Source organism: Nicotiana attenuata, unplaced genomic scaffold, assembly GCF_001879085.1.
Source record: "Nicotiana attenuata strain UT unplaced genomic scaffold, NIATTr2, whole genome shotgun sequence".
NCBI lineage: Eukaryota > Viridiplantae > Streptophyta > Magnoliopsida > Solanales > Solanaceae > Nicotiana > Nicotiana attenuata.
In genome coordinates this window covers 143,806-156,128 of record NW_017670368.1, presented here as the reverse complement: position 1 = coordinate 156,128, position 12,323 = coordinate 143,806, and the positions used below count along the sequence as shown (strand labels likewise).

At 35.4% G+C, this 12,323-nt stretch overlaps 1 protein-coding gene across 1 annotated transcript; it reads left to right on the top strand.

The window, feature by feature from the left end:
- The first annotated feature begins 403 nt into the window (after positions 1-403).
- On the top strand, positions 404-8,788 carry LOC109238469 (elongation factor P). The gene is made up of 11 exons (XM_019404943.1): positions 404-694; positions 1,233-1,263; positions 1,356-1,369; positions 1,480-1,530; positions 2,422-2,491; positions 3,190-3,262; positions 3,383-3,450; positions 6,757-6,877; positions 7,075-7,114; positions 8,242-8,309; positions 8,456-8,788. The coding sequence occupies exons 1-11, from the start codon at positions 461-463 to the stop codon at positions 8,460-8,462; spliced, it is 777 nt and encodes a 258-aa protein (XP_019260488.1). The 5' UTR covers positions 404-460; the 3' UTR covers positions 8,463-8,788.
- Positions 8,789-12,323: the final 3,535 nt, after the last annotated feature.

The following is a 12,323-nucleotide window of genomic DNA, read 5'->3' as shown; positions in this document are numbered from 1 at the left end:
CTTACACTTTTGTTAACATTAATTTTAAACTCAAACAAAAATTTTAATATAATATTTTTTTAATTTTTCAAAATTTTTATATTTATTGATATAAAATACATGCGCAACGCGCGTACCCTAAAAACTAGTGGAGTCTTAAACAAGCGATTTGCACTTTGTTTTAAGCAAATATTTATTGTTTCACTGTAAATACGAAAAACAACACCACCTTTTTAGTACTACATCAATAAGGAATAAATCGACATGGATATAAAGGTGAGGGATAAAATTGAAGAGAATCTTATTCCTCCAAAGAATAATTGATAACCATATTAATAAAATAATATAATCAATTCAAGTATTTTTGTAAGTAATTCTTTTTATAAATTACATCACATTATAATATCTTTAATTAACCTCTCAATAAGTATAACCTTCAAATTACCATTTCCCGAAGCCGCCACCTCTGTGAAGAAAAAAGATGCGAGTTCTTAGGAACAGACTATCCCGAGCTCTCTACTCAGCTGCTGTTTCTTCTTCTTCAGCTTCATCCGGTTCGTCTCACTGCGCTTCCACAAAGTTTTCAAGAGCTCTTTCAACTTGTATTCATTCCAAACAGTCGCTTCCCTCGCCGTATCGCGAATCTCAGGATCCTCTCTTTGCTTCGCCGTGGTCCGCCACTCAAGTTCGTGGTGCCAAATCTCGCGGCGCCGATGTAAGTTGTCGTCTCCAATCACTTTGCTGTTAATATTTTAGCTACCAGTAATTATTGTTCATTGTGTTAAAAATTACTTATTTGTTTTGACTAGCACGAAATTTAAGAAAAAAAGAAATATTTTTGAAACTTATGATCTAAAATAAGTCTTACATATTTCTGTGACTATAAATGATCTCACTAACAGTAACATAAAAAATTTAAAGTTCAAATTATTTCTGAATATAGAAAGGTGTAAAAATACCATCACATGAGTTGAGATAGAGGGAATGTTCAATTTTTTCCCCTTAAAATAGGAGGAAATATGTTTGCTTCTATGAACAGTTCATCCTATCAAATAACGTTATTGAGTAGGCCAAAAAAGAGTGGTGCATATACGAATTCATATGGCTGATCTCAATTAGATTGGGATTGACATGTCGATTGATTAAATTATTAAAATCTGTGGTGTACTTATGCTTAATTTAAGTTAGAGTCGAAGCTAATTATTGCTGTTCCTCATTTTTCAAGTGCTCACCTTCATTTTATTTTGGTGTAGTTGAAGCCAGGAAATGTGATTGAGAAAAAAGGTTAGCTTGCCAACATTTCTGTACTATGGTTTTGTATATATACATATAGGCTAATAATGATGTGGTGTTCTTTTGGCTATCGATTTTATCAGGAAGGATTTATGAGGTTAGTTTATGCTAATAGCTGTCTTTTCTCTCTCCTTAGTTTTATGCAATTTTTGCTTTCTTGTAGTGAACTAAAGGCGAAATATATTCATGAAATAACATATTGTTTAGGTGGTAAAGGCACAACACACAACCCAAGGAAGAGGAGGAGCTATTATACAGGTTTGATATTCAGTCTCATGCATATAATGTGGCTCTTCTTATTTTTGAGATTCTTCTCTGGTTTTACAGTATCATTTTCTTCTTCCATTTTGTGAAATACAAGAACAGAAGAACTTGAAATTACATTCCTGATAAACAACAAGAACTTGAAATTACACCTTCAGATCATTGATCTTATGTGATTATGCGCTCTATATAATCACATATGATTTTTTGGATAAGTAAAGAATGTTAAGCAAATATGTGCAAATAGCATCAAACGAGCATTTGACACTATTTATTATTTTAGCTTTTTCCCATTGACCTTCTGTCATATTTATCTTTCATGAACTAAACTTGGTTGCTTTTGCTTCCATTTGATCCATCCATCTGGATAACCTTAATTACAGTAGGCAATGTAAAGCTGATGATAAAGCTCTAGCCAAATTTAACATGGATACAGGGCAATTTTTGTCTAGGCTAGAACCAAACACTACAGCTGATGAATCTAGGCTTGCATCTAGGTTCATAGATTGTTTCTAGTTTTCCTGCTAAGCACCTAGCATTTGAAGGCGGCTTTAAGCCGGCTGAATATGGAAGATTTTCTTGTCGGCCATTTTTTATTCCCAGAGTTGTCCAATTTTGTGCTGTCCGATGGCCCATGTTGTATTGGTTATGCTTTTTGAGGCTTGTGCTTACTTTCTTTGATGTTTATAGGGTCATGTCACATGCACTTTTGAGTTCTTATCTCAAGCCAATAGTTGCTTCCCTTGTACCGTAGAAAAGAAATTATCATGTAAGACTTACTTCAGTTAAATTATGGATTTCTAAGAGAAAATAAAATTATATATTTGGAGTAGAAGGCAATGATGCAGGCTTTACTTACCTTTGTTCTTTTCCAAATCATTTTAGGTGGAGCTCCGTGATGTTGATAGTGGAAGCAAGTCTAATGAAAGATTTCGTACAGATGAACCTGTTGAAAGTATGAATTTTCACATCTCTGGTTGCAAAAACTCATCCATCATATTTGTTGTGTAACTTGTCTCGTGCAATATATTATGCATCTTTCTTAGGGGTCTGTGCCATGTAATTTAAGGTTTTTCATTTTCTTGTGTGAGCTTAGGCTCATTGAAGGAAACAATTTGATCTTTGAAGGTTGAATCCTAAGCTTGCAATGTTTTTTGGCTATAGAAGTAGAGGGACACACTTGCCTTCCCTGAGAGGTAGGCACCTAGAAGTGTAGTGCTTTTGCCGTAAATTGATTTGACAAGAATGTTTGACAAGTTGTATTTAGTGCATTATAAATGATGTTAACACGATAACATCATTTCATACCTTTGATCCCTTTTGAGGTAAATCATTTTCTCAAATGATTCATTATGGTATATTGTAATAGCACGTACATATTTATTCGGAATGTATGGACAATAAGATCCATGTGGTACATACTAACTGGTTTATCCTTGCTTACGAAGAAGTCACTTAGAGATGGGAACCAATCTTGTAAATTACCTCAACGATATTTTGAGTTGCATGAGGCAACTTTTCTAATATGTTGAGTAGTCATCTTAACTACATCCAAGTCTTTGCTGTAGATGACTGGCCTGTTTCGCTTGACTCCATTAGCTATACTATGCGAATTTCAAATGCATTTTGACATTGTTGGTCTTGCATGTGCAGGAGTATTTGTTACAGAAAAGAGTTTCACGTACCTGTATACAGATGATGAAACCGGAAACATTGTGCTAATGGAGTGAGTTTAAGTCTGCACTTCCTGATTTTGAATGACTTTTGTACATAGACATTATCAGATACATGTATATCAGTAAAACTGTATCTCAGTCCATTCTTCATCTTTTTCAATCCTATGCAGGCCTAAGACCTATGAGCAACTAGATGTACCAAAACACTTGTTTGGTGAATCTCATGTCTACCTTCAAGGTACTCTTATGTAGTGTCATCTGCTTAAGATTAGATATATCTATTTAATTGTACCTTATATTCATATGCTTTTATATTTATGTTGTGCTATTACTGATGTCTTTCCAAAACTTTGCAAGATCCTTATTGTCAACCATTAAAGCTGAGGACGATTGTCGAGAACAAATTCATGTATTATTTAGTAAAAGATATAACTCATGAAAGTTTTTCAAATTTTGGTAATACTGTCTGGGACACCATAACTTTGCTAAGGAAGATGGGAATTAGCTTTTGAAATTTCTAATATGGGATGCGCACAATTCACCTACATAGAATGCATAAATTGTTCTAACAAAGTGCTGGTGCATGTTTCCCTGTTAAAAGTTCTATATATTTTTCTTTTCCCTTTCCTTTCTAAAATTTTCTTTTTCCATTGTGCTATTTTCCACTTCAAAAAAGATATAATAGAGAGAACTCATCCAGATTGCATGGAATTTGAACATAAAAACATCACATGGATCGTGGATTGGTATCGTTGAATTTCAAGTAGGTAATTGTCAAGCTTGGACAAATATCACCCGTCATTTGATTTTCTGGAAGTTTTTTTTAAAAGTAATTTTATTGACTGAGGTGGAGGAATGAGAGTGAAGGATCTAAAGGGGCAGAAGAAAAGCCTGTTGGGCAAATGGTAATGGAGATTTGGTCAGTCTGATGGAGTGCTATGGACAGAAGTGCTGAAGGAGAGAGATGTTACGCTCACAGAATGATGGGGGCATGTCCCTTATAAACATGTACTATGTGGGGGTGTGCGGAAACACATTAGATGTTTGTGCGATGAATTAGAAGATCAAGCTAAACTGGGGTTTGGCATGATGCCTGGTACACCTATCAAGAACTTGATCCCCATACTCTATAACATATCCCTGTGTACTGAGCTTCGGTGGTTCAATACAAAACAGAGCAGGGTTGGGATAGTCAATTTTAGGAGGAGCTATAATGATTGGAGGGTTCTAGACAGCTGCGGAGTTACCGCCGCATCCTTTCCCGATGGACTTGAAGTTCTTCATGGGCAGGCAGGGTAGCTAATCAGGACAATTACTATAATGTGGAGACTGTACAATTCTTATCTGAAATTCCAGATTCTCTTAATTGGAAGCGATAGAAAAGTGGAGTTTTTACTGTTAGCTCCTTCAACAAGTTTCTGATTTTCCACTGAGAATAACATCATATTGTCCTTGGAAGAAGATTTGGAGAAGCAAAGCCCATATAAAGTTGCATGTTTTGCTGGATCGTCTTATGAAGCTGCTATCTCCCAACATAAGCTATAGTAGAGGAGGGGGTTGGTACAATAACAATAGATGTCACATTTGTGCCGATGAATCTGAGGATGTCTACCACCTATTAATATTTTTGAACCCTGCAGCATATAAAACCCTGGTATTTAAGTTGGAGAATGGTAGAGTGGTGGACTTTATCCATCGAGTTTTAAACCGTGTGTCACTGGCCATTGGGATTTCTTGGTTCACCTATTCATACATTGCCCCTTGGCATCACAGCTATGGCTGTTCTTGCTCAGTCTCCTACAGTGAATGGGGCTAAGTTTTTTGTAACCTGTTGTAAATACTCATGCACAGTCTTTGTGCTCAATACAATATGTCTTGCATATACCACTGAAAGAAAAAATTTGTCTTGCTTATCCGGACAAAAGAGGAGAAAATCTTCCCTGTACAAGATGCGTTCAAAAATGGAAAATCTTCATATTTAAAGGTGATTCTGTATAAAAAGCAAAAAATCATCTGTCCCCCAATTTTAGAAAAAACACAAGTTTTTTCACTAGTTTGTGAAAAGAACTCCTAGACTTTCCTTTGTATTGCATGAATTCCTCCTCGACTTTCTTTTGTATTGCATAAAATCTACTTATTTAATTATCAAAAAAAGGACTCCTCGACTTTCCCATATGTTCTTAGATTTTTCTTGCTCATACGATCCTAAGAAATGCTATGGGAACTACTTCCCATGCTGTTCGCTTCTGTCACTTCCTTTTGAACTTGTATCCTTACCGCGTGTCTTAACACAGCCCACATTACATAATCAACTTTTCCATGCTATGTGTGGAACTTGAGGTAGCTTTTTAGTATGGTATTAGTCGAATTGTAGCATTTATTTAGTAGCTTCCATGTTACAAACTTACAATGCCCTCTGCTGGGATTTGAACATGGTTCTCCTTCTACTTCATTAACCACTAGTGTATACCCTTGTGTGCTCATCTAGAAATAATACTTTTTCTACTTCTTTGATGAGTATGTTCAAAGAGGTACTGACTGATTGTAGAGGAAATATTTCCAACATCATGTTGTCAGGCACGGTCACAAAATAGTGGTGGCAAAATGCATAAAAAAATGGTTATCCATCCATATTATCCACTTAAAATGGGTTGGATAATGAACTTTTTAAAAATAGTTCAAATATGAATAAGAACCATATTATTCACTTAAAAAATGGATAACCAATAGATAACCAATGGGTTTAACTTTTACGTTTAACAAGACTCAAATTGTGGGTTCCTCAAGTTTGGGAGATTAGGAATTTTCGAAAAGTGATCATATTTAAGAAGTCTTGGATAATATGGATATCCATATTATCCGCTGGTTAACCCATTTTCTATTCGTATTAAATACGGGTCGGATTGAATAATTTATCCGTTTTGCATTACCCGTTTTCGCCCCATCCATATCCGACCCGACTCGCCCATTTTGCATTACTTGTCGTTTAATATTTTAATGATAGCACAACTTATGCAAAGGGGTTTCGTGTCTGTTGACTTTTGCTTATTAATGGTAGGCAACTGGTGGAACCACTTTATAGATAGATTTTTATGAATGAGAAATGAAGTACGACTATTTCGCCTTTAACCTTGGGCTCTATGTTACTGAGATCGTCCTTTTGACAGTATATTATTCATCTCAATTCCTTATCAAGAGTGATACCAGCAGTGAAAAATAAGTCATCAAATATTTAACTTTCCCGTCTTAATGTTGTATGTCTGTGCCTTGTCATAGTAGCTCCTATTGATGTTCTATATGCAAATGTTCCTTTTTTTCCTCTATTTTCCTCTGCCCTAACAACTGTTGGCGGAGGGGGTTATAACTACATTCCTTTATTTCCTTCTTGACTATCAACATATTTCCCATGAAGTTAGCACGCTTTCTTCTTTAGCATTATTGCTGCTATAACTTTCTTCTCTGCTCTTTTTTTTTTTTGATTGGTCAACTTTGTTTTGACATGTTTGTAATTGTGCTAAAAGATGAAAAATTATATTCTTAACAGATGATATGAAAGTCAGTGTGCAAATGTATGATGGAAGAGCAATGTCTGCATCAATTCCTACACGAGTAACATGTACTGTTGCTGAATCCGAAATACCCATGAGGGCGTCAGCTACTCCACAGTATGTTAGCTTCTCATCCTTATGATTGTTTTCTCATGTAATTGAAAGAACACCTGAGTTTGTCTGGTAAATTATGCCTGTAATTAATGGCACTTTCTGATTGACTACAGTCACATCGCTGCAGATAAAGAAGGTTTTGCTATTTTCTATTTATTTTCTCTCTGATAGAAATAATTTGTAATCTTTTCCATTGATAGGTATAAGAAGGTTTTGTTGGACAATGGTGTCACTGTGCAGGTAAATTGTAGCATTAATTTGCCAACAGTTGTATCGTGAATTAAGATTGTAGCATATTCTGGGGTGTCCCCTCATTTAATTTTTGTTCATTTTCAACTTTTCGAGGAAGTGCTGGGGGTTGATGTTGGTATGTTTCTTGGGAACTGCTTCACTTTGAATTCCAAGCAATAGTTGCCATAAGCTTCCTCCCACCTCATTAGAAAAGAAGGAAAGAGAAAACACAAACGTTTTAAGTTCTTTTCTTTATTTTGGATGTGTCAGTGCTGTCTCTTCCACATCTTTCTCTGACCTTTGCAAGTATTACCTAATTTTTGCATAGCGATGATTGAATGATTTGATATCTGCTAAATCATGTAGTTTGTGAGCATGCACGGGAGAAAAATCTATTCTTTAACAATGATACAATGAGCCCTATATATAATACATATAATACTCCTATTACATATGAGACTAGGATATACTCTATTCCTACTACATGTGGGACTAGGACATATTCTACTCCTACTACATATGGAACTAGGACTATTTACACATAACTATCTAATGCTCCCCCTCAATCCGGTGCATACAAATCATATGTACCGAATTTGTTACATATGTAACTAATACGAGGACCAGTGAGGGACTTGGTGAAAATATTTGCAAGCTGATCATTCGACATACAAGGTCACTAGACTCCCCCTGAGTAATAAAATCAAGTGGTTGCTGATAAGTAGAAGTTGGCCGAAAGGTCGCCGGAAAAATTTGAAAATAGTGAGACTAAGTCGAATTCCACACTATAATATAGGTTCTAAAACACCATCAGAAAACAGAAACTTTTCTGGAAATTACTGTTCACACCTTGAGAAAAATCTATGTTTTAACAATGATACAATGAGCCCTATATATAACACTTATTCTACTCCTACTACATATGAGATTAGGATATATTCTACTCTTACTACATATGGGATTAGGACATATTCTATTCCTATTAAATATGGGACTAGGATTATTTACACATAACTATCTAACATAGTTCATTCTGGGAAATGTGAATTATGTATATCGAGCAATATCTATCTCATGGAGTTGAAGTAGCTGTGCATGTTCTTGACTTCCTTCTTTACATGTTATCCCTTTTCTAGGTACCAAAACATATCTTAGAAGGGGACAAGATTATCGTTAACACCACCGACAACTCTTACATGAGCAGGTGAGTGAATGGTTACCTTGTTCCTCGTCTGTTTCAGCATTTGTTACTGCTATCCATCTCTCTTCATTGTTAATATTCTTTGCTTGCATTTGAATAAATTCGTATTAACTCCATTTCCTCTATTTGACATCTCTCTTCAATCGCAGAGCATAGGAGCAGGACTTTATTGGATATTCTTCTGAATGAGAGCGACTGGCGAATCATCGATTATTGACAAGCAAGGTTTTGAGTTAAATCTACTATTGACAAATAGTTGGAGTTCATTAGAATCACAAATTACAGTACATTGTTTTTTGGCAGTGTTTTTACATGAGAAGCATATCTTAAAAGTGCGATTTTAAGTTTGTCATACAGCCTTAACTTATGTGGTACTACAGGGGGCAGAGTATTTATCGGAATAAAGATCACCCCAATTGATGCTGTTTTGCTGCCTCCTGTGTTTAAGCATCTTTGGGTCCTGACAAGAATCTTCATATTTAGAGATGTAGATACAAAATGGATATGTTGTATGATATTGCTGATGCATGTCAAGGGTTCGCGTTCATGTCACGTTGAGGTACTGCAGGGAAAAAAAACTAGCAAAATCCAATCCAATTTATCGTAATCGATTAGTTAAATGTTGATTAACCCTATTTTGAAATATGAAAAAAATTATTGGCTTATCAAATTATCTATCAAGCCGTGAAAAAGATTCAACAATAGAAATAAACAAATGCACTATTTGTCTTTCATCAAGCAGTACGTCTACGTGGAGTAACCCCCGAATTAATAGTAAAAGTAAGATGTGTATGAAAATAGATCATATAATACCATTTTTCGTGATTATGCAACTCCTTGCAAAGTTTTATCTAGTCTGTATTGCAGGAAATTTGCTCTGTACCTTTTTTCTTTCGTTTTAGGGTGTATTTGGTATAACGACAATTATTTTTCGGGGAAAATGTTTTTCAAGAAAATATTTTTTCTTGGAAAATAAGTAGTAATCTTACTCATTTTTCGGTGTTTGGTACGCAAATTAAGGAAAATAACTTCTCAAGAGTATTCATAAATAATTTAGATACAATAAACATGAAGCTATAAACTTTCGAACCAACAACCTTCCGAACCTACAAATTTCATAAACTTCAGAAACCACTAAACTTTTGAACCCGCAAACTTTTTAACCCGTAAACTCTATATTTCTAAACCCGCAAACTTCTAAACAGATAAACCTCCGAACTCATAACTCTGGAACTCGTAAAATTTCAAACCTGTAAACTGAAATTGAACATACAAAAAGAAAAAGGTATACTTTTTTTTTTTGCCGGGGGTGGATGGGTTGTGCCAAAAAAAAAAAAAAAAAAAAACAGAAAACAGAAAACAGAAATGAAAATGAAAAAAAAAATTTGCGAGGGGTGGGGTGGGGTGGTGTGACATGGTTGGAGTGGATGGGTGGTGCAAAAAAAAAATAGAAAAACAGAAAACTGAAGTTGGAGGGGGTTAGATGTGAGGGTAGGTGGAGTTTTTGGAAAATATTTTCCTAATTTTTTCTATGGAAGTCATTTTCCTCCAATTTCAGGAAAATGTGATAAATAGGAAAATATTTTTCAAACTAATTTGTGCAATCGAACGGTGGAAAATGAGAAAATATTTTCCGTCGTACCAAACACAACCTTAATTGGATATCATTTTTCGCGAATGAATTCGCTGTAGATAATTTTCTCTTTTAAGAAAACTGATAAACCCTCAATTTGTTGGACGTCAGTTGAAAGCTTAACCCAAACTATATGCAAAACTGTAAGCACATTAAGAGCCCGTTTGGACATATAAAATTTTTCCTTTTTTCAATTTTTTTTTTTTTTTTTTTTTTTTTTTTTTTTTTTTTTTTTTTTTTAACAATGTTTGGTTATCTTATTCTTACCAATTTTTCCCTTTTCACTTGAAAATCCATTTTCAAATTTAAAAAACTGGTTTTCACCACTTTTTCAATTGAAAATGGGAATTTGCTAGTTTTTAATTTTACCAATTTACCCTATATTTTTAAATTTTATAAAAATGACCCCATCAATTTTTTATCTTTTGGCAGATACATCTTTGGCGATTGATGGTGGAACATCATTCCTAGTTGATTTTGCATCTTCTGTGTATTGCAGTAAATCAGAATATGATAACAGTTAAACAATAGCATTTTGATTGTTTATTTCAAGTAGGATAATAAAATTGGGGTGGTTTTGATATTTTTACAAGTTGTGAGGTATAAATCATGTTTCATGATTTTGAAAAAAAAAAACATCCAAATATATTGCAAAAATTATAACCAAACACAACTTCATCTTCAATTCAAATTTGAGTAAAATTCCAAATTTGAAAAAAAAATTTGTAATTCATGTCCAAACGCCTACTAAATATTGAAAATTTTCATATATGACAATTGGAAAGTTTAACAAGCGCCGTATAAATTAATCTTCTACTGTATCCTGAACTTTTGTCTAATTTTGAACATTTCACGATGTATGCTAAGTTTGATCAAACTAATGTTAGATATTATAAACTACCGAATGATAGTTCTGGTAGTGGTAAATAATTGTCGTCATATAGTGCCAAAAATACTTAAGTATAAGGGTTTTAAGTTGAGCAGGAACAAGATATAATACTTAGAGTGTAAGTTCAGCGGTGCTACGCAGGAAGCGGACGGGGATGTAAGGCTTGATATGCAATTCATTCCCAGGAGAGAGAGTTTCAAGTATCTGGGATCTATAATCCAGAATGATGGGGAGATTGATGAGAATGTCACACATTGTATTGGGGGAGGGTGGATGAAGTGGAGGCTCGTTTCCAGTGTCTTGTGCGATAAGAATGTGCCGTTAAGACTTAAGGGTAAGTTCTACAAGGTAGTAGTTAGACCGACTATGTTGTATGGGCAGAGTGCTGGCCAGTCAAGAACTCCTACATCCAGCAGATGAAAGTAGCTGAAATGAGGATGTTGAGATGGATGTGTGGGCATACTAGGTTAGATAGAATTATGAATGAAGTTATTCGGGACAAGGTGGGAGTGACCCCTGTGGAGGAAAAGATGCGAGAGGCGAGACTGAGATGGTTCGGGCATGTTAAGAGGAGAAACACAGATGCCCCAGTCAAAAGGTATGAGAGGTTGGCCTTGGGGGATATAAGGAAGAGTAGAGGTAGGCCAAAGAAATTTTGGGAAGAGGTGGTCAGGCGGGACATGGCGCAGCTTGAGCTAACCGAGGACGTGACCCTAGATAGGAGGGTGTGAAGGTTGATGATTATGATAGAAGGTTAGTAGGTAGTCGTGTGTTTCCCTTTGTCTTCAATAGTTCGTTAGTGTTAGTGCTAGTATGATACCCTTTTGTCCTAGTTTGCTATTTTCGCATATCTTGTTCTGTTATTACTTGTCACCAGTACTTTCTTAGTTTGCTATCAGCGTTCCTTTCATATTCTTTATTGCTATCAGAGCTTGGATTTAGTTTCTCTAAATATATTGTCTTGCTATTACTTGCTATAGGTACTTCTTTTATACTTTTTATAGTTATCTTCAATTTATTTTCCTAATATATGATCTTGCTATGAATTGCTATCAGTGCTTCTTCCATCTTCTTTACTCGAGGGTCTATCGGAAACAGTCTCTCTGCCCTCCCAGGGTAGGGTAAAGCTGCGTACATTTTGCCCTCCTCAAACCCCACTTGTGATTAATTATTCCCTCGCTAGGATTCATCCAGTCGAAGTAACTAAGAACTTCGGATTGAAGTAATAAGATTATTGAATCATCAGAACTACTTCGATATATCTTTTTTACTTTTTAGCCACAGAGTCTTTGTGAACGGTCTATCAGTGCAAGTCAGCTGAACACCGTGATTGATGAGTGGATAGGTGGGTTAGGTGCACCTCTCGCCCAGTGGGAAGTAATGAGGCTAGTCTCCCCCCCTCCCCCCTGAATGAAGAAGTAGTGGGGGCCCGTTCCCGCGTATGCGCCAAGTCACTATGGTATCTCCTACTACAGGTATGGCGCTAGCTAAGCTT

Coding starts and splice junctions, on each gene's coding strand:
- LOC109238469 (XM_019404943.1), top strand. CDS start 461: ATGCGAGTTCTTAGGAACAGACTATCCCGAGCTCTCTACTCAGCTGCT. Junction 695..1,232: donor CCAAATCTCGCGGCGCCGAT/GTAAGTTGTCGT, acceptor ATTTTGGTGTAG/TTGAAGCCAGGAAATGTGAT. Junction 2,492..3,189: donor TACAGATGAACCTGTTGAAA/GTATGAATTTTC, acceptor TTGCATGTGCAG/GAGTATTTGTTACAGAAAAG.